The following is a 25,198-nucleotide window of genomic DNA, read 5'->3' as shown; positions in this document are numbered from 1 at the left end:
AGTTATTCTAGACAAGATTAAGAGGAGACAGTTCAAACTATTGAAGAGAATGAATTTTTACTTAAGCACTTTGGAAGTATCCACTCCCCTTAAATGTAAGTTACGTATCTATTCATTAAAGGAAGCCGAAGCACTTGTACTTGGCAGATTACTGTATTAAACTTGAAAGTAATAAAAATGTTTTTAAAGACACTGTATGATGCAGACTTTTCACTACTTCAGATTAACCTCCTAACTGGTGAAGCTTCTTGGTACCTATTTGTCTCCATTAATCTTCATTCTAAAACCCAAAATTTCATGCCTTGATTTAATTCTTTTCCCACTGACATCTTTCTGTGTCCTCTAGAGAGCTCCTGTTCCTGTCCTTCAACAAACTCCTGCTCTGTCTATCTAAATGACATTTTTATCCACAGAAAAACTGTAATTTTACTTTTTTTATATGTGTGACTAATCTGTCTGAGTCCATGATTTCTTTTCTGCAACGTATAATACTTACGAAAGCTTATTTTTCAAAGCAAAACGATATTTTCAAAATTTTGCCCCCCATCCCCACTTTAAGATGAGGCATGTTTTAGTGACAGATCACTTGAGATGTTTTTATAATCAGCTTGCCTAATAATTCGTATAGCCTTATGAAAAACCTTTGAAAACTAAAACTTGGTATAGGAATTCTAATAGCCAGGAACAAATAACAATTTTTATTCATTCCAAAGAATGAGTTGCTGACAGCATTTCAGAGAGCGCCACCATGAGACTATAGTGTTTTATTTAGTATTACAACGTGGCCAGTTAGTATGACAAGGGAAACCTACTTTGGTACCCAAGGAATGGCTGGTTGTGATGATGAGCGAAAGTCAAGATGCTGATGCCTAATGGCTATTCTAGCATTTCCATGTTAACTTTGAAGGTGGGGAAGGAAATAGCACCACTGCCCACTGTAATCTAAGGAACTCTTCACCAATCTCACTCCAAAGCAGTACAAAATAGAAAAAGCTAAAAGTCTTAACACATTCCCGTTTTCCAGGAAATCCTGTGTCATCTGTTAAGAGGGAGGAATCCTGATCCCATTCCCTCAGGTCCTTGTCACGTTAGCTTTTTGATAGCTTCAATCCACTCTGAACGCTCAGCCTTGCTGCTGGCCTGGATATAATAGTGTGTGTCATCCTTAGTAATCACTTTGAAGAGATTTCCCTGGACATTCCCTTTAACCCCTAGGCAGGAAGAAAAAAAAAAAAATCAGCGAGTGAACATCCATGTCTGCCTTCAGCTGGGAGTAGCTGAAAGTCAACTGAGACACAGACAAAAACACATACCATGAAGTATTTCTTAGTACAAATGTGTATGGTTAGGAAATCCCACCAGATGTGTGCTTTCCTGTATTCCTCCTGTCCATCCCCTCTCCCTCACCTGTGCCTTAAGGCCTGCCAGTGCTATGTCTGGACATTCTTGGAAGCCCTCTTGGCCTGCCCCCTATGCAAACCACAGGTCTACAGTCTTAACTCACATCAAAGAGTCCAGTATGTTTATGTTAAAACCAGACACAGATGTGGGATTTGACTTGAATTGTTTAACTTCTTTGAACCTCAATCTCTACATCCATAAGTTAAGAATAATACTATCCTCCTACCTCAACTGTCTATTGTGAAATTAGTGTGCTAATAGTGTGTTGTCAATCCTTAAGCACTATTGTAAGCTACTGTTCTTAGGTGGAAGCCTATGGGCCAGTAAGCACAGAAAAGGATGGGAAAGAATATGAAAGACAAGGGTCATTTAGTTGTGTTGTTAACACACTAAGAACACCCCACTTGCCCTTTCTCTAATCGGCTTCAAAGCTCACACCATTCATCGTCTCGCTGAGAAAGCCCATCAGCCCTCACAGCTTAGCCCTTCATCAGCAGAGTGTTAACTGAGAGCACAGGAGGGAGGCCCCCGAGATCAGGCCAGGGCGAAAGTTGCCCCTTACCAGTGGGAACGCCATTATCCTCCAGAGCAGATACGAGTGAACCACGAAGAGAAAACCCACCCACTGGCCGGTTCTCTTCCTGCAAAGGAAAGGAGACCTGATTAGGAACTGTGTGAAGGCACAAAAAAGAAGAGTCACCCTCTCATCTATAACCACCCGCAGTCAGCCTGCTAAAGTAGTCTGTGGAGTCATTTGTAACAGCAGTTGAGGCTGAACTTGGACATCACATGGCAAGTCGTCTGCACCAGCGAGGAAGTCCGGGCTTCTTCATTCCACAGCCAGCTGCAGCAGTGCCAACCCCCTCCCTGTCCCTCGGCCCTCCCTGTCCCTCGGCCCTCCCTGTGGTCTAGCAGGATCCCAGGGTGGGGGGCTGTTTCAAGCTCCTTCAGTTTCTCAGCTTAGGGTGGGGTTCCTGACTGAAGCTCAGCAAGGGAGGAACGTCCATTCTTATTTCAAAAAACAAATGAATACATCTACCAAGACAAGGCTGAACAGGCTGACTAAAAGGACATTTTTCTTTTCTTCTGATTGGAATTAGATCAAACCCAGCATGCAGGAATACTTATTATCTGAAACTCAGAATTATGGCTTAAATATTAAATGGTAAAAGAAACCTTTCAAAACGTTGGTGGGGACATGAGGTTGAGGGGGCAGAATTCATGGACTCTTTGGGTGGAAAGGGGTGAAAAGAGACTAGAAAGCACCAGTTAGGAGTCTCTTTATCAGCACACCTCACCTTCCCTAGGCACACAGCCAGCTTTGGAGAAACTGAAAGACGCTTTTCCTCTCAAAACAATGTAGATCCACTGAGCAGGCAACAATGTGATGAAAGAAAGGAGTGATCAGACTGTGAGGGGTAGCTTGCACCGTGGAAGGAAAGGCATAGTGGGTGGGAGTTATGGTAGGGATGCTGGGAGGAAGGGCGGAGGTGAAGCCAGCTGCCTGCTCTGCTCTGGAGAGATGTGTCTGGGAGCATGACAAGGCACTCACTTTGGAAGGGTCGTAGTAATGCAGAAAAGCCGGGTCCTTCCTCAGAACAAAGCGCCGCACCTTCCAGTTTTTCCTCTTGTGCCCCTGAGGCAAAGAGAGGGTGCAAGGCTCATCGGTGACAGCTCTCAGTCACTTCCTCCCACCTCTGTGCCGCCAGTGCGGAACCTCGAACCTCCCAGCCAGCCTGCTCCAACGAACGACTTTCTCAAAAGAGCCTGGAGACCTGGGGATTGCAGTGACGTGTCATGGACTTCACGGCTCAGTGACACTTCACCAACAGCAGTCACCTTTAGCCGAGCTGACACAGCCAAAGAGGGTCAGCACTGAAAGAAAGGGGGAGCACTGCCTGGACACCACTCAGGGCACACGGAGGACAGGGAGGTCACAGGTTTCAACTGGACCAAGAACTCACAGGCAAACTTGAACCCAAAGGCACCAAATTTTAAGCGTCAACTTAGTCCGAAAACAAACCTACACCTACAGGAATATATGTGTGCTTATATACAGTGAAAACCACTTCGGCATTCTGCATCAGAAGAAGAGTAAGGCGTATGGTTACCAAAGGGGAAAGGGGGTGGGGGAGGGATAAATTAGGAGTTGGGGATTAGCAGATACAAACTATTATATATGAAACGGATAAACAACAAGGTCCTACTGTATAGCACAGGGAACTATATTCAATATCCTGTAATAAACCATAAAGGAAAAGAATAGGAAAAAGAATATGTATCTATATATTTATAACTGAATCACTTTGCTGGACACCAAAAACTAACACGACCTTGTAAATCAACTCTACTGCAAAAAAAAAAAAAGAGTAAGAAACAATCAATTATATGTTTAAATCTAAGCGTGGAAGATACTGCCGTGCGTGTGACTGTGGCTTCACCCCTAGGTCACAAAGCTTCCTTAACCCTCTAGTCTGGAGCACCCCGAGTCCCTCCCACACCCTCCTCCTCTCCCAGGACCTCACTACCTCCCCTCACCAGACTCCCTTCAGGCCCAGCAGAAGCAGAGCCCTTGGAATAAACAGGCAGTTATGTGGACGGTAAGCAATCTAAGAGCAGAAGGGGATCCTGATACGCAAGAAGCAGGTGACAATGACATCGAGTGCTCCAAGAAGATGGGAACGGTGCTGAGCAGTGTTGTACAGACGCACACATTCACGTGGCGTGTCAGGAGTGCATAGACACAAGAGGTGTGTAGGAGACTGGCTTACACCTCACGTGCCGGGACGCGGCAGCTTGGTTTGCAGGCACAGGTGGACATGCCGCAGGTGTGACTGTGACCCGGCTGTCCCTGCTTAACGTGGCCGCTCTCCCAACATGGTAGGAGCAGTGGCCACGGTCAGTTTTTAAACACAGAGATTACACTGCAGAATTTCACCTTCAACCCACTGAAGTAGGTGGAGAAAATACTTCTCAAGGGGGCAGGCAGAGTCCCACAAAAGCAGACAGAGACCCCAGGAAGCCTCAGGGAGCAGAAAGCCAGCAAAGGCAAAATGCCAACCAGTAGGCAATGCCCTTCCAGACAAATAAGTGAACTGGGCAGTGACATAGGCATTGTTTTCTAATGCTGTGTTAACTACTTGTGTGCACTTTTCCCAGAACGCCCCCTTGTCTGGGGCTCGTGTATGCGCGAGTGGACACGTGCATGCCCCTTGATTTGCTCCCGGTGGCTGCCACTGGACCCTGACTTTAGCAGATTCTGCTGATAATTAGTGCCCCTGGCAGTCTCAGCCCTTCCCGCCCTTTGCGGGGATTCCTGCCTCCCCCGAGCTTGCGAACTGCCCATCTGCTCCCCGCTCCAAGGCGGCCATACCTGCTTGGCCAGATAGCCTTGCTTTACCACTGTGCCACTTAACTCCACGGTGCTGAGACTGATTTCTTCCTTGGAGCTTATCTTCCTCTTGGGGCTCTCAGCCTAGCGGGAAGGAGAGAGCAAGGACTCTGTTACCAAAAAGTCCTAGGTCTAGGCTGTGGAGGCTACCGCGGGGAAAAGGAAAAGCCTGCATACAGAAAACCCACTCCACCTGGGGTGAAGCTTGGCCTCTCACCCGTGACTGTGGATCCCCGCCCGCCCCCCCACTCTGTTGCCTCTTCCTCTCTCTGCCCCAGTGGCAACAGGAACCCACTCCCTAACTTACAAAAGTGTACAGGGCCATGGAGTCATCCAGGAACTGATCAGCCAGATCCCCAGAGCGAATGGCTCCCGTGCTTCGGGTGCCTACCGGCCTCAGGAAGTTCTCCTCCATGAGCATGGAGGCCAGGGTCACGGCCTCCAGACGGCTGGCTGCAAAGTTGTTGGAGATGAGCCAGTCCACCAGGGAGGAGCCTGCATCAGGGTAAGGGCAGCACCCGTCAGACGACAGGCTCCAGACCAGCTTCCTCAGGGGTGCTTGGCTGTGACCTCATTGACCTGGACCTCTTGGGCAGCCTTGCATAGCCTTGGGGCTCTGCCCTAGAGCAGACCGAAGGTCACACCTGCTGCTCAGAGCTGTGGCCGCACTCACATGTGGCCATCGCAGGCCAGCCCCTCGGCTGGCAGGCAGCTCTGGCCTCAACACAAGCCGTTCAAGCACAGAGTCCCGGATCACCAAGCCCCAGGTTTCCAGTGCCTGGCCCAGCCCCCGAGAGGGGAGGCTCACCTATGAAGGTCTTTTTGTAGGTGCTTCCCTGCTCCATGTTGGGGCTTGGCCGGATTCCGCTGCTGCTGTCGTGCATCTTGTCCACGATGCGACTACACAGAAGGAAGGCAAAGGAGAGGGACCCTGGTCACACTGACAGGTATGAGGGAGGGTCCAAAAGTCATTGCTAAGGATGTAAAGCACATGGCACATGGGAGGATACACATCGCAAAAAAAGGGGTATTCCATTATGCATCAGCATTTGAGAGGTAGGATTTGGGGACGTTTCTTTTTCTTCTTGCTCATCTAAATGTTCTAATATTTCTAGACTAGACAGGTATTACTTCTGTAGTAGAACTAATGAGGTGTGGCTTTTAATTTAGAAACAAAAGAATGTTCAGTAATGATTCTCTATGATCTACTGCATAAAGTTCAAACTCCTCCAGCTACTTCTCAAAGTCACCCATCACTTGAACCCACACTCATCTGCCACTCGTCCTCCTTGCACTCACCACGGTTCAGCCGCGCCCTAGATGCACAATCAAGATCCCAGAGCCTGGTATGAAGCTTTTTGGTAGTTTTGCTACCTGGAAGGTTAGGGGGTATTTCCTGCAGATGGGCTGATGTAAGAGATTCCATGATGGGAACTCCTTTCATCCATCCCTACTTTATAGTATCGCCTCCACTACTGTTTTCCTTCTGTTCTGTGGGATGATTCCTGCCACAAATGGAAGATCTTTTCTCATTCTCTGTTTATGTACTTGGGCTGGAAAGCCCCTGAGATGAGACTTTGTTTATTCTCATTTGCATCTCCTGAGCACCTAGAGCAATGTATGGCATGCAGTAGGCACTCAATAACTGTTTCTTGAATGAATGAATAAATGAATGAATGGATGAATGGATGAAGAATCCCACAGAGTGAGAATGCAACCGCTACCGGAACACATCGTTCTTGCCCCCAGGCTGCAAACAAGACTAATGACTTGGGTGAGCAGGGATTCCTGGGGAGCTGTCACATAGCCCTGAGCACCCTGGGTGAAACTGAAGAGAGGGTGTCAAGACACTGAGGGGGGCAGGAGCAGCAGAGGCCCCAAGAGGTTCCCAGGGCAGGTAGGTAGGGCCACTCCCAGGCAGAGAAAACAATGTAAGCAGGACAGTGACAGCGAAAGGCCCTGAAGTACAATGGTGGTACCAGTCAGGCCTGGGTAACAGCCACAGGCCGCTCCCCCCGCCAAACCCCACCCCAACCCCGCATCCCCGCTGCACACACACAGAAGAGTCTGCAGCCAGGCCAGATAGGGCAAGGGCAGGGCCCAGGCACTCACTGCAGGCTGATGTGAGGGGGCAGCTTGAAGGAGTTCTTCAATATGTGGAGCTGTTGGACCTTGCCTGGCTGCCCCGCGTGAATAGCTCCTGTTATCTCAAAGGCCCAGGCGTCCCTCTCCTCTCGAGAACAGGCCTCCAGGAAGTACTCCGTGGATGTTTGAGTCTTCAGCTTAATGAGGAGCTGTGGGAAAACAGCCAGTCAGACCAAGCAGGCAAGAGAATGCTGGCTGAGCAGCTAAAATGACAGAACCGAGGGGAATCTGGGAGGCCACGTGGTCCAGTGACTGCCGAGTGCCCGAGCGCTCAACCACACCCCAGCTGGTGGTCTTTAAAGATTTGCTTGTATACCTCCAGTGACGGGGAGCTCACCACCTTTCCCCTTTGAACAGACTCATTAGCATAGGGTCTGCTTCCTGGGCACTCGGTCTCTCTGCTCCTGATTCTGCCTTCTAGAACCACATAGATTAAGCTCACCTCCTATGACAGCCTCTGTGCTGAAGTGGGAAATGCACAGGCTTCCAGGTCACACTGATGTGGATACTTAGCTATGGACGTTTGGGCACATTAAAGGACCCACTGACTCTCAGTTCCTTCATCTGTCATATGAGGCTATTAATGCCTACCTTGAAGGAACTGTTAGTTCTGTTCCTTTTCATCCTCTCTCTAATCGGGTCTAATCATCCCAAGTCTTTCACACGTTCCTCATATGATACTGTTTAAACTTTCTCAACCAGTTTATGCCCTGCTAAATGTTCTGCAGTTGGTTCAACATTCTCATAAAATATGACCCTTGGAATGGAACAAACTGCTCCAGGGAAGGTCTGGGGGTACAAGACAGCATGGGCCTGAGGTCTCATTAGCAGTGGCATCCTCAGGGCTTGATGCTCTGTGCAGTCAGCTGAGAGTCTTCTTCAGGTGGGCCACATCTCCTCCATCTTTTAAATGGGCATTTAGGGTTTTTTTTCAAACATTGTTGAGATTTTGCATGTTGATCCTACTAAATGTCATCTGAGTAGACTGGGCTCACCACTTCTGTTGCAAAACAGAAGGATTCTGTCTCATTCTGATTCTGTTTTCCAATGTATTAGCTCCTACCTCGCTTTGCTTGCAAACTTCATCAAGTCCTTCACCTAAACAGCAAAAATGGTGGATAAGACAAGGCAGGCTCACGGTCCCAAAGAGTACCATGTTCCTCCAAGTTAACATGGATTCACTCATCAACATCGTGGAAAGATGAGTTCAACCAGCACCCTGTCAGTCTGTAGTTCGCCATTTTAATGAAAAGATCTCAGGAGAGACTATAAAGTTCCACATGAAACCCAGACACACTTTTTTATAGCTTCCCTAATTAAAACACACACACACACACACACACACACACACACACACACACACGATACACTTTATAACTTGTTCTTAGTGAACCTACTGACTCCTCTTGGCTTCTTCCCCCTCAAGTAGTCATGGACTGGCAGATGCCAATTTTCTCTGTTTGAGAATTTTACGTAGAATTAGCAAGAAGTTCACAGCTCCAGCTAGCAACTTGTCTCCTTTTTTGAAACACAGAACAAAGTTTTCCTATCGCCCACCTGTTCTACCAGCACTTCTGCTCTCCACTGTTCCTTAAAGACTATGAGGTGGTATCAGGTCAACAAGTTAACCTACAGCAGAGGAGGAGCCAAGATGGCAGAGTAGGAAGAGGTGGAGTTCGCGTCTCCTCACAACTAGGGCCCCTACCAGGCACTGGTCAGGGACCTCGGAAACCTAAAGGGACGGGAGGAATCCCCGAGCAACCGGGTAGGATGTTGGGGGGAAGGGGGAGGGGAGGAAAAGCGGAGGCGGGATGGGACTGGCACCTCTGAGGGGCGGCTGGGGGAAGGGAGGGGTTCCCATGATTGGAGGAGTCTGCCCATGGAGCAGGGATTAGCAGGGATGGGGAGAGACCTTCGGGGTACTGGGGGATCGGAGGGGAACGAGGCTAGCGTCTCCCCTGCCTGCTTGAGCCCCAGAGAGCCTGCCGGGGCGCTGGGCCTAAACCTCAGCCCTCCGGGACCCCCTCCAGCCGTGCTGCACCTAAGCTCCGCCCACCACCAAGGCCTTTTCCAGGCTTCTTTTTTTTTTTTTTTTTTTTTTTTTGCTGTCGTGGTTCTGTTTTGCCTTGTGGTTGTTTCATTTATATTTTTATTTTTCCTAATATATTTTTAATTTTTCCAATTTTATTTTATTTTTTATTCTTTGTTACTGTTTTGCTTTTTTTTTGCTGTGCTGCACGGCTTGATTCCCAGGCCGGGGCTCAGACCTGAGCTCCTGTGGTGGGAGCACTAAGCCCAAACCGCTGGACTAACAGTGAACCTCAGACCCCAGGGAATATTAATCGTTGTGAGATCTCCTGGAGGTCCTCATCTCGGCACCAAGACCTAGCTCTATCCAACTGCCTGCAAACTCCAGTAATGGACGCCTCAGGCCAAACAAACAGTAAGACAGGAACACGGCCCCACCCATCAAAGAAAAATGAGACAACACAAAAATATGTTACAGATGAAGAAGCAAGGTAAAAACCTACAAGACCAAATAAATGAAGAGGAAATAGGCAACCTACCTGAAAAAGAATTCAGAGTAATGATAGTAAAGATGATCCAGAATCTCAGAAACAGAATGGAGGCACAGATTGAGAAAATACAAGAAATGTTTAACAAGGACGTAGAAGAACTAAAGACCAAACAAACAGTGATGAACAGCACAGTAACTGAAATGAAAACACACTAGGAGGAATCAATAGCAGAATAACTGAGGCAGAAGTGTGAATAAGTGACCTGGAAGATAAAATGGTGGAAATAACTGCTGAGGAGCAGAACACAGAAAAACGAATGAAAAGAAGTGAGGACAGTCTCAGAGACCTCTAGGACAACATTAAATGCACCAACATACAAATTATAAGGGTCTCAGAAGAAGAGAAAGAGAAAGGGTCTGAGACAATATTGGAAGAGATTACAGTCAAAAACTTCCTTAACATGGGAAAGGAAATAGCCACCCCAGTCCAGGAAGTGCAGAGAGTCCCATACAGGGTAAACCCAGAGAGAAACACACCAAGACACATATTACTCACACTAACAAAAATTAAATTCAAAGAAAAAATATTAAAAGCAGCAAGGGAAAAGCAACAAATAACATACAAGGGAATCCCCATAAGGTTGTCATCTGATTTTTCAGCAGAAGCTCTGCAGGCCAGAAGGGAGTGGCAGGATATATTTAAAGTGATAAAAGGGAAAAACCTACAACCAAGATTACTCTACCCAGCAAGGATCTTATTCAGATTGGACAGAAAAATCAAAAGCTTTACAGACAAGCAAAAGCAAAGAGAATTCAGCACCATCAAACCAGCTTTACAGCAAAGGAACTTCTCTAGGAGGGAAACACAAGAGAAGAAAAAGACCCACAAAAACAAACCCAAAGCAATTAAGAAAATGGTAATAGGAACATACGTATGGATAATTACCTTGAATGTAAATGGATAAAATGCTCCAACCAAAAGACACAGACTGGCTGAATAGATACAAAAACAAGACCCGTACATAGGCTGTCTACAAGAGACCCACTTCAGACCTAGGGACACATACAGACTGAAAGTGAGGGGATGGAAAAAGATATACCATGCAAATGGAAATGAAAAGAAAGCTGGAGTAGCAATACTCATATCAGATAAAATAGACTTTAAAATAAAGACTGTTACAAGAGATAAGGAAGGACACTACATAATTAACAAGGGATCAATCCAAGAAGAAGATATCACAATCGTAAATATTTATGCACCCAACATAGGAGCACCTCAAAACATAGGGCAAATGCTAACAGCCATAAAAGGGGAAATCGACAGTAACACAATAATAGTGGGGGACTTTAACACTTCACTTACACCAATGGACAGATCATCCAGACAGAAAATAATAAGGAAACACAAGCTTTAAATGACACAATAGACCAGATAGATTTAATTGATATTTATAGTACATTCCACTCAAAAGCGGCAAAATACACTGTCTTCTCAAGTACACATGGAACATTCTCCAGGATAGATCACATCCTGGGTCACAAATCAAGCCTCAGAAAATTTAAGAAAACTGAAATCGTATCAAGCATCTTTTCTGACCACAACGCTATGAAATTAGAAGTCAGTTACAGGAAAAAAACTGTAAAAAACACAAACACATGGAGGCTAAACAATACACTACAAAATAACCAAGAGATCACTGAAGAAATCAAAGACGAAATTAAAAAATACATAGAAACAAATGACAATGAAAGCACAACAACGCAAAACCTATGGGATGCAGCAAAAGCAGTTCTAAGAGGGAAGTTTATAGCAATTCAATCTCACCTCAGGAAATAAGAAAAATCTCAAATAAACAATCTAACAATTTAACAATCTAACAATCTAAACAATCTAACCTTACACCTAAAGCAACCAGAGAGAGAAGAACAAAAAAAACCCAAAGTTAATAGAAGAAAAGAAATCATAAAGATCAGAGCAGAAATAAATGAAATAGAAATGAAGAAAACTATAGCAAAGATCAAAAAAGTTGGTTCTTTGAGAAGATAAACAAAATTGATAAAACTTTAGCCAGACTCACCAAGGAAAAAAAGGGAGAGGTTTCAAATCAATAAAATTAGAAATGAAAAAGGAGAAATTACAACTGACACCACAGAAATACAAAGGATTATAAAAGACGACTACAAGCAACTATATGCCAATAATATGGACAACCTGGAAGACATGGAGAAATTCTTGGAAAGGTACAACTTTCCAAGATTGAACCAGGAAGAATTAGAAAATATAAACAGACCAATCACAAGTAATGAAATTGAAACTGTAATTTAAAAATCTCCCAGCAAATAAAAGTCCAGGATCAGATGGCTTCACAGACTAATTCTATCAAACATTTAGAGAAGAGCTAACACCTATACTTCTCAAACTCTTCCAAAAAATTGCAGAGGGAGGAACACTCCCAAACTCATTCTACGAGGCCACCATCACCCTGATACCAAAACGAGACAAAGATATCACACACAAAAAAGAAAGTTACAGACCAATATCACTGATGAATATAGATGCAAAAATCCTCAACAAAATTCTAGCAAACAGAAACCAACAACACGTTAAAAGGATCATACACCATGATCAAGTGGGATTTATCCCAGGGATGCAAGGATTCTTCAATATATGCAAATCAGTCAATGTCACACACCATATTAACAAATTAAAGAATAAAAACCATAGGATCATCTCAATAGATGCAGAAAAAGCTTTTGACAAAATTCAACAACAATTTATGATAAACTCTCCAGAAAGTGGGCATAAAGGGAACCTACCTCAACATAATAAAGGCTATATATGACAAACCCACAGCAGACATCATTCTCAATGGAGAAAAACTGAAAGCATTTTCTCTAGGATCAGGAACAAGACAAGGCTGTCCACTCTCGCCACTCTTATTCAACATAGTTTTGGAAGTCCTAGCCACGGCAATCAGAGAAGAAAAAGAAATAAAAGGAATACAAATTGGAAAAGAAGAAGTAAAACCATCACTGTTTGCAGATAATATGATATTATACATAGCAAATCCTAAAGATGCCACCAGAAAACCACTAGAGCTAAGCAGTGGATTTGGTAGAGTTGCAGGATACAAAATTAATGTACAGAAATCTCTTGCATTCCTAAACACTAACAATGAAAGATCAGAAAGAAAAATTAAGGAAACAATCCCATTTACCATCGCAACAAAAAGAATAAAATACCTAGGAATAAACCTACCTAACAACGCAAAAGACCTGTACTCAGAAAACTATAAAACACTGATGAAATAAATCAAAGATGACACAAACAGATGCAGAGATATACTGTGTTCTTGGATTAGAAGAATCAATTGTGAAAATGACAATACTACCCAAAGCAATCTACAGATTCAATGCAATCCCTATCAAATTACCAGTGACATTTTTCACAGAATTAGAACAAAAAATTTTACAGTTTGTATGGAAACACAAAAGACCTCAAACAGCCAAAGCAATCTTGAGAAAGAAAAATGGAGCTGGAGGAATCAGGCTCCCTCACTTCAGACTATACTACAAAGCTACAGTAATCAAGACAGTGTGGTACTGGCACAAAAACAGAAATATAGATCAATGGTACAGGATAGAAAGCCCAGAGATAAACCCACGCACCTAAGGTCAACTAATCTATGAAAAGGAGGCAAGAATATATAACAGAGAAAAGACAGTCTCTTTGCTGGGAAAACTGGAAAGCTATATGTAAAAGAATGAAATTAGAACGCTACCTAACACCATACACAAAAATAAACTCAAAATGGATTAAAGACCTAAATGTAAGGCTGGGCACTATAAAACTCTTAGAGGAAAACATAGGAAAAACACTCTTTGACATAAATCACAGCAAGATCTTTTTTGACCGTTACTAGAGTAATGAAAATTAAAAGAAAAATAAACAAATGGGACCTAATTAAACTTAAAAGCTTTTGCACAGCAAAGGAAACCATAAACAAGATGAAAAGACAACCCTCAGAATGGGAGAAAATATTTGCAAATGAAGCAACTGACAAAGGATTAATCTCCAAAATATACAAACAGCTCATGCAGCTCAATATCAGAAAAACAGACAACCCCATCCAAAAATGGGCAGAGGACCTAAATAGACATTTCTCCAAAGAAGACATACAGATGGCCAAGAGGCACATGAAAAATGCTCAACATCACTAATTATTAGAGAAATGCAAATCAAAACTGCAATGAGGTATCACCTCACACCAGTCAGAATGGCCATCATCAGAAAATCTACAAACAGTAGATAGTGGAGAGGGTGTGGAGAAAAGGGAACCCTCTTGCACTGTTGGTGGGATGTAAATTGATACAGCCACTGTGAAGAACAGTATGGAGGTTCCTTAAAAAACTAAAAATAGAACTACCATATGACTCAGCAATCCCACTGCTGGCCTTATACCCCGAGAAAACCATAATTCAAAAAGACACATGTAAAAAAAAAAAAAAAAAAAAGACACATGTACCCCAATGTGTATTGCAGCACTATTTACAATAGCCAGGACATGCAAGCAACCTAAATGTCCATCAACAGATGAATGGATAAAGAAGATGGGGCGCATATATACAATGGAACATTACTCAGCCATAAAAAAGAACTAAATTGGGTCATTTGTAGAGATGTGGATAGACCTAGAGTCTGTCATACAGAGTGAAACAAGTCAGAAAGAGAAAAACAAATATTGTATATTAATGCATATACGTGGAATCTAGAATAGAGACACAGACATAGAGATCAGACATGTGGACACGGGGCGGGAAGGGGAGAGTGGGATGAACTGGGAGATTAGGACTGACATATATACACCACCATGTGTAAAATAGATAGCTAGTGGGAACATGCTATAAAGCACAGGAAGCTCAGCTTGGTGTTCTGTGACGACCTAGATGGGTGGGATGGGGGGGGTGGGAGAGAGGTCCAAGAGGGAGGGGATACACGTATACATATAGCTGATTCACTTCGTCGTACAGCAGAAACTAACACAACATTGTAAAGCAATTATACTCCAATTTTTAAAAATTACCACCCCCAAGAAAAAGTTAACCTACAAGTTCCAAGGTTTAATTTATTGAAACCCAGAGTCTTAAATGCACCTAGAAAACTAGGTTGTCTTCTTAGAACTGTCTCACTTATCTGTAAATCTTTCTTTTTCATTAACCATTTATTCAACAAACATTTACTAAGCATCTGCTATGTGCCCAGACATTGTGTCTGGTCTGATGATGCTACAAGGAAGAAGATGCAGACCCAAGTCTCTTACCAGGCTCAGCACTCCCCAGCAGTCCCATCCCACCCCCACGGAGAGCTACGCCATCTCTTTTAATCAGTGGCATTTCCAGGTTTGCAGTGGAAATTACAGAATGACATTTCACTTTTGCAGCCTCTTAGGCTGGAATGATATTCAATGCCTCTCTCTCCCTTGCCCTCAACATCCAGTCAACGATGTCCTGTCAATGTTTCCTTCATAATGTTTCCTCAGGTTCATCCCTTCTTTCTGCCTCATTTCATGCCTGATTTTTAACAGCTCCTTTTGTTTCCTATTTGAGAAAAATTTTAAACTATAAAGGAGTACAAAACAAACACCAGTAAACCCATTACCCAGAATTGACTGTCATTAATATTTTCTTATACTTAGAAGATTCATCAATTTGTCTAGAAGAGTCAGAGAAGAAAAACATGATAAGAAAGAAGAAAATAGTAAGACCCCTTCTTTATGGAACTAGTTATCTTATTAGGAACTGAGCTTAGGTGTTCATTTTGGTCTTCCTAAGAGAGTTTTCACCAGCCCCTTCTCTCAGTCAAGACCTTCAATGGCTCCCTATTACCTGTACCTGGCCCCAGCCAATCTCCCACCACTCCTTCATTGAACATACCCTTTGGCCACAATGCCCATCCTGATCTCTAAATTTATCCCTACCTGTCCCTCCACTTTTACCCAAGACCTTCTACCTGCCTGGAACCTCTGCCTCTTTCCTCTTTCAGATCTTTGCCCAAACCTCTAACCCCCTCAAAGCTGTACCTGAGCAGACAGCCTATGATGGCATTTTCCTCCCCTTCAGCAATACAGTGTTCTCTGCGGTTAATAATGTTTGTACCAACATTTGGAACTCTGAATGTTTTTCTGTTAATCACTTGCTTTCATAATAAGATCATTAACTGAAAGAAGCAATCTTACCATTTTCTTCCTTGACACCTCCAAGCCCAGCAAATTTCTTGGTACTTAATGGGCCCTCAGTAAATGATTAATTCAGATTCGTTTCTGATGGTAGAGTTGAAGCTGCCCCGAACTTTTGGAACATGTGCCCCTTGGGGGATGAAAGTCATCCTATTAAACCCCAAGTAGCAGTAATTATTCACATTTGTGTAGTGTCTCCTAGCCTACAAGGTGTTTTGACCCACCGTTACCTTCATGATTCTCATCACAGTCGTGAGAGTCAGGTGTCATTATTTTATCCCATTTTATAGATGAGGGACTAAGGCTCAAAGAGATGCAATTACTTGCCCAAGGTCACATGCCTGGTACGTGATGCAGCCAGGATTTGAGTCTAGGTTTTTCAGTAACTCAGCTCTTCCCATGACCCACACCACCTTCACCAAAGAGGCCAGAGACGGGAGGGTCCAGGGAGTGGGAGGGAGGAGCTGGGAAGCGGGGGCCTTCACTTACTGGTCGGTTTTCATACTCCAGGCAGGGGCAGGTGATGGTGCAGCCATCCAGAAGGATGCGGCCCTTGGGGGGGATCACTTTCCGACCCCCCTCAAGCTTGTAGTACAGCAACGTGTTCTGCTGAAGGGTGAACCATCGCACCTTCCAGTTGTGGACAATGTGACCCTGAGGACAGACAGGAGAACCCTGAGGTGAGGTGGCCGAGGGGACAACGTGGTGTCCAGGGAGAGGTGGCCCATGGCACAGGTGACCAGACTGTGCCATGGGATCAACTCTCCAATAAGGGGACAGAATTATCTCTCTTTTTTAGCTTAATTTTATTTTTTTACTTTGAAATAGTTTCAATTCAGAGAAAAGCTGAAGAAAATTATAAATTTTTTTACAAAAGCAATTAAGAGTTAGTTTTTAACATGATGAAGCTCCAATCACTTCTCAGTATTTTATTGTGTAACTCCTACCAAAAACTAAAAAGGGTATTTCCAACATAACCACAATACAATCAACATTAGGAAATTTACATGAATATATTATTTTCATCTGTTCCACAAACTCCATTCAAGTTTCACCGATTACCCCAATAATGTCCTTAATTGCCAAAGGATCCAGTTCAGAATCACATGTTTTATTTTCATTTTCATGAAGAAAGCATGAGCTTTGGATCTCTTTGCCATCTCTTTTGAGTATGTAACAAACACCTTTGGCATTGACTTTCTAGTTCCCATCTGTTCTTTTTTTCTGGTTATAATAAGCCTCGAAAGAAACTGCAAAGTCAACAGAAGAAAAGATCCTGCTACTGGGAGACAGCCATTGTTAACATTTTGTATTTCCTTCCAGTCTTTTTCCCTTTTAGTTTTTACTTTCTAGTTTTTTTAAAAATCAGGATATTACATATATGAGTTTTATTTTCTAGTTTTTCTTTTGCTGACTTTGCCAAGCATCGTCTCACACCATTAAATTTCTTTAAAACATGTCTTTTAATGACCACTAGGTGGCTGCATCATTTTCTTGTCCATCTCCTGTTGTAACTGAGGTCGTTTTTTTCCCACTATTATAAACAACTCTGCAATGAATATCCTTGCACATAAATTTTGATCTGCATCTCTTAATTTTTTTTCCTTAGGATGTATTCCGAAAAAAGAATATTGTTCGTTGAAGGATGTGGGCAATTTGTAAAGTTGAAGCCACAAATTGTTAAGGACCCTAACATTTTTACCTAGCCTGCTGTGACAGGCCTAAAAGGCAGGGGAGTTTGGGGGGCTCTCAGGTGGGTCATGGAGCCAGTGGACAGGATAGTCAGGTGAAGGCAGAGAGTCCGCTTCTAGAACAGAACAGTGGATGGGAGAATGTCTGCTGAAGAATCAGAATGAAATGATTTTGTGCACGCTCATGAAAGTGACTTTCTTGGCATGTTTCCCAGAGCAGAGCCCAATTAGGGCTGGATTCTAACCAAGAGAGATGCACTTTATCTGATTCAGAGACTGTCCCCGATTCACTGGTTTCCTGACCCAGCATTTATTAATTTCAAAGGCCCCTTCAGTTCTCATACCTGTGGTGCTGCAATTCTGTTCCGCGCTCAGCGTGCGTGTACTGACTGTGTTAGGGAACCGCAAATTGTCGAAGGAGTCGACTGTGTGAGCACTGGTCTACACCAGACCACGTGGCCCAGACTCAAGTCCCCTCGCCCAGCAATCCCTGCTGAGGGGGTCCTGGCGCAGCATTAGCAGTAAAGGCAGTTGCTGGCACACAGGTGTGGCTCCGGCATGGGGGCCGGTGTGAGGCGGAGAAGGGGAGGGGGCAAAATAGTCTTAAACCTTAAAACATAGGTGTTCTGAACTGAATTATCCCCCCCTCCCCATTCATATGTTGAAGCCCTAACCCCCTACTACCTTAGAATGTGACTGTATTTGGAGACAGGGCCTTTAAAGGGGTGATTAGGTTAAATAAGGCCATTAGTTGGGCCTTAATCCAACCTGACCGGGGTCTTCACAAGGAGAGGAAATTTGGACACGCAGATGTCAGGGAGGCGTGCACGCAGAGGAAAGGCCATGTGAGCACACAGCAAGAGGCGTCATGTACCAGCCGAGGAGAGAGGCCTCAGAGGAAACCAAGCCTGCCAACAACTTGACCTTAGACTCCGACCTCCAGAACTGCAAGACGATAAATGTGTTGTTTAGGGGGTCCTGTCTGTGGTATTTTGTTACAGCAGCCCTAATAAACTAAAACAACCGGAAAGGAGAAAGGGGCCTGGAGATGTTAGGGAGAAAAGTGTAACCAACACCTGTTGAGCAGAACAAACCAATAGAGATAGGGCTACGATTCCTGGACAAAATGCTACATTTCCCAGAATCGACGGCAGGAAGGAACAGGGAGGTGGCCAGGCTGCTGCCAGTCCTGTGCATGGGGCATTGATACATGTTTGGCAGCCACCAAGGTGGCAGGACAGTGGTGGAAGGACAGGTTCTTCTGACACCCAATCCCCAGAGTTACCAGGGACAAGTGGCAAACAGCGGCGGCAGTGACGTTTCCACAAGAAACGTGTGGTGGTGCTGTTGGATATTTTGGTCTGGCTGCATCATCTCTGGCTGTGTGGCACCCGGCCCTCCCAAATATTCCCGAGTTACTTGATATTTATTATTCTCTATGAAATCCCTTCCGTTGAAACTTGCTAGAGTGGACCGTGTTATGAGCAGCCAAGAATCCAGACTGACAGCAAAGGAGAGCAATCGAAGAAAGGCTGATGAGATAGAATCTACTACGTAGGTGGAAAACTCGGAGCAGCTGGTGACTTCACTGTGGCCGGAGGGGAGTCCCTGAAGACTTAAGCAGAAGGATGACAAGCAGTAGGTTCTCATGTTAAAAGGATCAACCGACCACACCTGAGCGAACAGCTGAGTAAGGTCGGCCAGACTGGAGCAGCCAGCTCAGCTGGAGGTTACTGTAATAACCCACAAAATGAGAAGGAAAGCCCCCTTATCCCTGCTTCTCAGATAAGCTTCGCCATATCAGACGGCGTAAGGGACTCATCCAAAATCAGCAGGCAAATGGTGTCAGAGGCCGAAAGGACAGTGGTATAAGCTGAAAAAGAACCCAGGCTTCCCTTCACCTAGGAATCTGCCTCCCTCTCCAGGCTCCTTGTCTATAAGTGGCTGACTGGGACCAGAGGCCAGTTGGACCATGAATGGCTTAGAGCCCCCTTAGGGGGAAGGAGGAGATTCCATAAGCTGGGATGTGACCCTAGGACTGGGCTTAAGAAGCACAGAATGGGACTTCTCTGGTGGCACAATGATTAAGAATCCGCCTGCCAATGCAGGAGACACGGGTTCGAGCCCTGGTCCGGGAAGATCCCACATGCCGCGGAGCAACTAAGCCCATGTGCCACAACTACTGAGCCTGTGCTCTAGAGCCCACAAGCCACAACTACTGAGCCTGCGTGCCACAACTACTGAGCCCGCGTGCCACAACTACTGTAGCCCGTACGCCTAGAGCTCCGCAACAAAGAGAAGCCACCACAATAAGAAGCCCATGCACCGCAATGAAGAGTAGCCCCCACTAGCTTCTCTCTGCAACTAGAGAAAGCCTGTGCACAGCAACAAAGACCCAACACAGCCAAAAATAAAAATTAAATAAATAAATAAAAATTGAAAAAAGAAAAGCACAGAGTGTTACAGCTGGAGGACCCTTTGAAAAAGCCTATACTATACTCCCTAACTTTAATGATGAGGAAACTGAGACCCAGAAAGGTCTTGCCCAAGACCCTACAACCCCAGAGAAGCAGAGATGGTATGTGTTGTGGGTTGAATTATGTCCCCCCAAAAGATACATTGAAGTCTTAACCCCAGGGAACTGTGAATGTGATCTTATTTGGAAATAGGGTCTTTGCAGATGTAATCAGGTTAAGGTGAGGTCATACTACACTAGGGTGGCCCTAATAACACTAATATGATTGGTGTTCTTATATGAAGAGGAAAATTTGGACACTGAAAGACACACAGGGAGAAGACAGTCATGTGATGATGGAGGCAGAGATAGGATTATGCATCTACAACTCAAGGAACAGCAAGGAGTGCCTGTGTGAGATAACAGAAAATGCAATATATTGCTCTCTGACCCCGGTTCTTGGTACAGAGCTCCTGAACCCCCTGTAATTTCCTGGGTGACAGGAGTATCTTTTGTGCTAATGAGGCAACTCTGGGTGGGCTCCTGGGTGAGGGCTGGTCACTGGAAAGACCACACCATGATTAGAAGCTTGGAATTTTCAGCCCCCCCTCCCATTCTCTTGAGAAAAGAGAAGGGCTGGAAATGGAGTTAACAATCTATCATGCTTACATGATGACACCTCCATAAGGTCCCAGAAATATGGGATTTGGAGAGTTTCCAGGTTGGGGGACACACGGGGGTGGTGGGAGAGTGGTACACTCGGAGAGGGCACAGAAGCTTTGGGCCCCTTCCCACAAACCTTGCCCTACACATCTCTTCCATCCGGATGCTCATTTCTTTCCTTTATCACATTCTTTAATAAGCTGGTAAACATAAGTTAAGTGTTTCCCTGGAACCTCTGATCTATAGGCAGTTGGTCAGAGTACAGGTGACAACCTGGGCTTTTGACTGGTGTCTGAAGTGTGTGTGTGTGTTGGGGCATGGGGGAGGGCTGGGGAAGCAGTCTTGTAGGACTGAGTTCTCATGCTGTGGGATCTAACGCCGTCTCTGAGTTGATAGCGTCAGACTTCAGTTAAATTATAGGACACACACTGGGTGTTGCAGAGAATTGCTTGGTGTAGGGAAAAACTTCCACACGTTTGGTGACTAGAAGAGTCAGAAGTGAAGTGTTCTGTGTAAAAGTAAAGGAACCCCACAGGATAGAGAAACACACAGTGGGGAAGAGCTAGGTTTTTCCTACACAGGAAGGAAAAACCTGCGTGTTTCCTTTACAGCCTGCGAATACAAGAAACAAAAGCGACAAAGAAGGATTCTCCCCTGCGGGTTTCAGAAGGAGTGTGGCCCTGCGAACACCACGATGTGAGACCTTTAGCTTTCGAAACTTCTAGCCTTCTTGCTTTTTTCTTCCAAGCAAATTTTTTCCTTACTCATACCATTTATATTTTTACTCTTTGGATTATAATATTATAAACATTTTTAACATCTGCATAACTAAAATTCACTTGTAATCATTTGTTTATTTGGGGGGACATATAGGTAGTTTCCAGTTTTTTCACGACAGAAATAACACTTTGTTCCTAAAGCTTGTATGGCATTTCCTGGGGACAGAGTCCTACAAATGAACTTTCTAGGCCAAAGCGTGTCGACACTGCCATGTCATTTTCTGAGTGTTGTTTCTGAGGTACGAGCCAGGCAGCAATGCCTGATTCAGTGCTTCAGCTGCTGCTTAAAGCACAAGCAGTCCTACCCACGCAGATCCGCCTTCCTTCCCCCTCACCCTCCTTCTAAAGCCAGGCCAAGTGAGCATTCTGCATTTCTGTCGGGAGCTTTGCTTCTTTCTTGTCTGGGCTGGATTAAGAGCCAAATCCATCATGTCCCTGCCCGTCTCCTGCTTTGCCCTCACTGGTGATGACTGTTCTGTATGCTGGGTTTCCAGCTTGGGCCCTGCCCCACTTCTGGACCGTAAACCCCCCCTGAATCTGTGGAATCCCCCCGTCGTAGCCTTGCACCTTCTCCAGTGGCCACGGGGGCTGCTGTTGCCATCCAGGAGGAGAAGGGAAATGGGGGAGAGGAAAAGTCCGACTGATCAGTGGGCAGGGACAGTTAGCAGGGGCAGGGGCCCCATCCCTGCCTTGTAGGAAAGGGTGTGGCTTCCGCTTGCCTCAGGGTCAGGCTCCAGCTCCAAACTCTTGTCTTTGGGTTTGGCTGGAATGTGCTTTAGGTATTTCAGCCAAGGCCCTCGGTGGGCTCTTGGGGCCAGACCTGGTTGACTGTCCTCACTTCCCTGTACCCTATACTCCCTAAGCTGCCACCCTGGACTGGGTGGCCCATCTGGAAGAGAACTCACATCCTTCCTTCCCTCCAGCCCTCCCCTGACTCTGCGTGGTGGTGGTGGTGGTGGGGAATCATATAAGGTAACCCCCAGGAACAAGGGGACGCCCCAAAGGGCCCCTCTGCGAGGGCTTGTCCTCAACAGGCCCCTACCAGGGCTCGGCTATCCCGGCAATCAACAATGCCCATCAAAACCTCTGCCCAAACCCCTCTCCCTCTCACCTTATAAGCTGCAGGAAAAGCTCCCCATAGGTGGTCTCTCTGAGGTGCAGCTGCCTCCACAAACTGTGAGGGACCAACCTATCACTTTAATCCCAGTGGCATGGAACAGGCGTGGAATTTTGTACCTGCTTGTATCCACTCTGACCCTTGATCCGGCACAGCCTCCTACACCTCCTGCTTACAGTTTTGAGCAAACAACACACCCGCCCTCCTATGTCAAACAGTGTGTAAAATAACATGGCTGCATTACCTATTGAACAGAAAGTGACTTGAGACCTCAGGGTTGATCTGGTGGCCAAGGGAGGCCGAGTCCCTTCATCCCTCTTCATCCATCCCCCTCCCAAAGCTATAAACTCAGAAGAGCCAAAAGGCTCATCCCCAGATTTTATGCTCTGCTCTTAGGGTTAGCATAAATGTTTCGTGTGAACATCAATGTTAAAAGAACTTTTAAAAATCTAATTTCCTCTTGCAGCTGCTTTTTCATTCATTTTCTACTTTTTTTTTTTTTTTTGCGGTACGCGGGCTTCTCACTGTTGTGGCCTCTCCCGTTGCGGAGCACAGGCTCCGGACGCGCAGGCTCAGCGGCCATGGCTCACGGGCCCAGCCGCTCTGTGGCATGTGGGATCCTCCCCGACCGGCGCACGAACCCATGTCCCCTGCATCGGCAGGCGGACTCTCAACCACTGCACCACCAGGGAAGCCCTCCCTATATGTTGAGCTTTTGTCTGGACTCTTGCTTGCTGTGGGAAAGGCCACATGGGGTGATGTGGAAGAAACGAGGATGGAGGTTCCAGTTCCGGCTGTTATTAGCCCTGGGGCTCTGGGCAAGCGCTCTCATCTTTCTACCCCTGTTTCCTCATCTGTAATACAGGAATAACAATACCCACCCTGCAGTGGGCAGAAAACGGTTTGGAGTCAGCCTGAGTGGGTTTGATCCTGTTCCATCACCCACTAGTCCAGATCCTGAGTTACTTAACCTCTTGGAGCTTTGTTTTCCCCTTGAAGAAACGGGGGTGGGTGGGTAATGTGGTACCACCAACCTGTCGGACTGTTGGGAGGATTAAAGGAGACAACGTCCAGGACTGGTGCACAATAGGGGCTTAAGAAACATAAGCTTCCTCCTCCCTCACGAGTTATTGTGAAGAATATAGGAGATGATGCATTAACTGGACGGGCGCTGGGGACTACCGAACACACTTTCGTTGTTTTAATACATCATATTTAAATCCTATACGCTTCGTATTTTAGTAAGTTGTTTTAATTAAGCTGTCCACTACGAGTAGCCGCCCCCTGCACCCCACACGCCCTAGCCAAGCGGGATTCTCCTCCTCGCCTGTGCCCTGGCCCCTCTTTTCTATCTAAAGCTCACCCCCAACCACCGTCCACCCGTCTTTCCCTACTACACGCGACTCCGCCCAGCGTGGCCCCAGGCCGGCCGACCGCGGCTCAGGTGAGCCGGCGCCCGCCGCGGGCCCGCCCCGGGCCGTGTCCGGAGAGGCTCCGTTGCGCTCACCCTCTTGACGAGGAAGCCCTCCTTGAGCACGCCGTCCTCCATGTCGCCGCCAGCGCGCCCTCCCCGGTGCGCCGTCCCGCGCTCCCGCTCCTCCGCGCGCAGCTCGGCGCGCGCTGCGCCCAAGAAGCGCCTCCGATCCGGCGCCGGCGCCGCCCCGCTGGCCCGCGCCCAGAGCCCGAGGCCGCGGGGCCTCCCGGGCAGGAAGTCAGTCCCGGACGGGATTTCTGACGTGGTCTCCCCGCCGAAGGTGCCCTAAGGTTCGTGGTTAGTCCTCAGGGGAGGGCCGCCCCCGTGTCGCCTCCCGGAGCCTCCCCCGCCCAGGCTTTCTCCATACAGGTTCCCCCAGCGCGCTCTGCGCCTCTGACTCTTCCCGTCTTTGCCCATCTTCCTCCACTCCCAGCCTTAACCAGGTACTTACCTGGCACTTAGTATATTGCTGTTGACTAATACTTAACGGAATTAAGCTGAACCGAAAGGATTTCAAAGATTTGGGGTCATTCCTGAGCTCCATGGAAATGGGGGTGGGAGAGTGGAGGAGTTGGAACCAGGCTGGGAGCTTTATCCTGGCCTCTGGTGGGGGCAGAGAAAAGTTCCCATTAGCAAGGTCACAGGTTTAAGGAAGCAGGCACAGTCGGTCTCCAAAATACACCTCTCCCCTCAAAAAGTTAGAGCTGAAGTTTCCATCATTAGGGGCAAAAGTTACGGGAGTGCCAAGGAGCTCAGTAATCAAGATAAATAATATTTTAATGCAATGTTTTAAAATATGTTAAATATTTTTTCAAATTTTAGTAAAAATTAATGCAAAAAAAAATCCATGATGAACAGAATTGTCACAAATTTAAGTGAGGACTGGATGGATGGACAACAAGCCATATTGGAGCCTGAAACAAAAGGAAGCATCAGTAAAACTGATCCTGTCTGGTAGTCCTTAGGAGAAGGTCAGTTTATTCCTTGTTTGCCCTGCAGTGTGAAGGGCCCTGTTAGGACTGTTCACCAGGAAGGGGAAAGGCCCCAGATGCCTCAAAGGGAAGAGAAAGCTCTAGATTGGGAGATGGTGCCCCGACTGCCTTTCAGACCCAGGCTGGAGCCCACTCCCAAAGCACAACGGGCTCCCGTGCCCTGGAAATGGCCCATTTCAGCCTTCTGCAAAAAGCGACTTTTGGATCCCAGAGGAGTCCAAAAGCAATGGGGCTTCCACTCCATTGCAGACTGAACGTCGACTCAGCACCTTCTAAAGCCAGGCCTGTATTGGGTGCTGGGTTCTATTTAATGCACAACATGCCATGAGGTGAGTT

The 25,198-nt window shown here is 46.0% G+C and overlaps 1 protein-coding gene across 1 annotated transcript; it reads right to left on the bottom strand.

Annotated features, from left to right (window-relative positions):
* Window positions 1-710: 710 nt before the first annotated feature.
* Window positions 711-24,003, bottom strand: PLEK2 (pleckstrin 2). The gene is made up of 9 exons (XM_082647469.1): window positions 23,904-24,003; window positions 16,181-16,345; window positions 6,905-7,086; window positions 5,601-5,692; window positions 5,100-5,287; window positions 4,775-4,876; window positions 2,954-3,037; window positions 1,964-2,042; window positions 711-1,211 (listed from the first exon to the last, which is right to left on the bottom strand). The coding sequence occupies exons 1-9, from the start codon at window positions 23,943-23,945 to the stop codon at window positions 1,084-1,086; spliced, it is 1,062 nt and encodes a 353-aa protein (XP_082503595.1). The 5' UTR covers window positions 23,946-24,003; the 3' UTR covers window positions 711-1,083.
* Window positions 24,004-25,198: the final 1,195 nt, after the last annotated feature.

This window comes from Grampus griseus (genome assembly GCF_964374135.1).
Source record: "Grampus griseus genome assembly, chromosome: 2".
Classification (NCBI taxonomy): Eukaryota; Metazoa; Chordata; class Mammalia; order Artiodactyla; family Delphinidae; genus Grampus; species Grampus griseus.
Note: the sequence above shows the minus strand (reverse complement) of the source record. Positions and strands in the feature narration are given on the sequence as shown.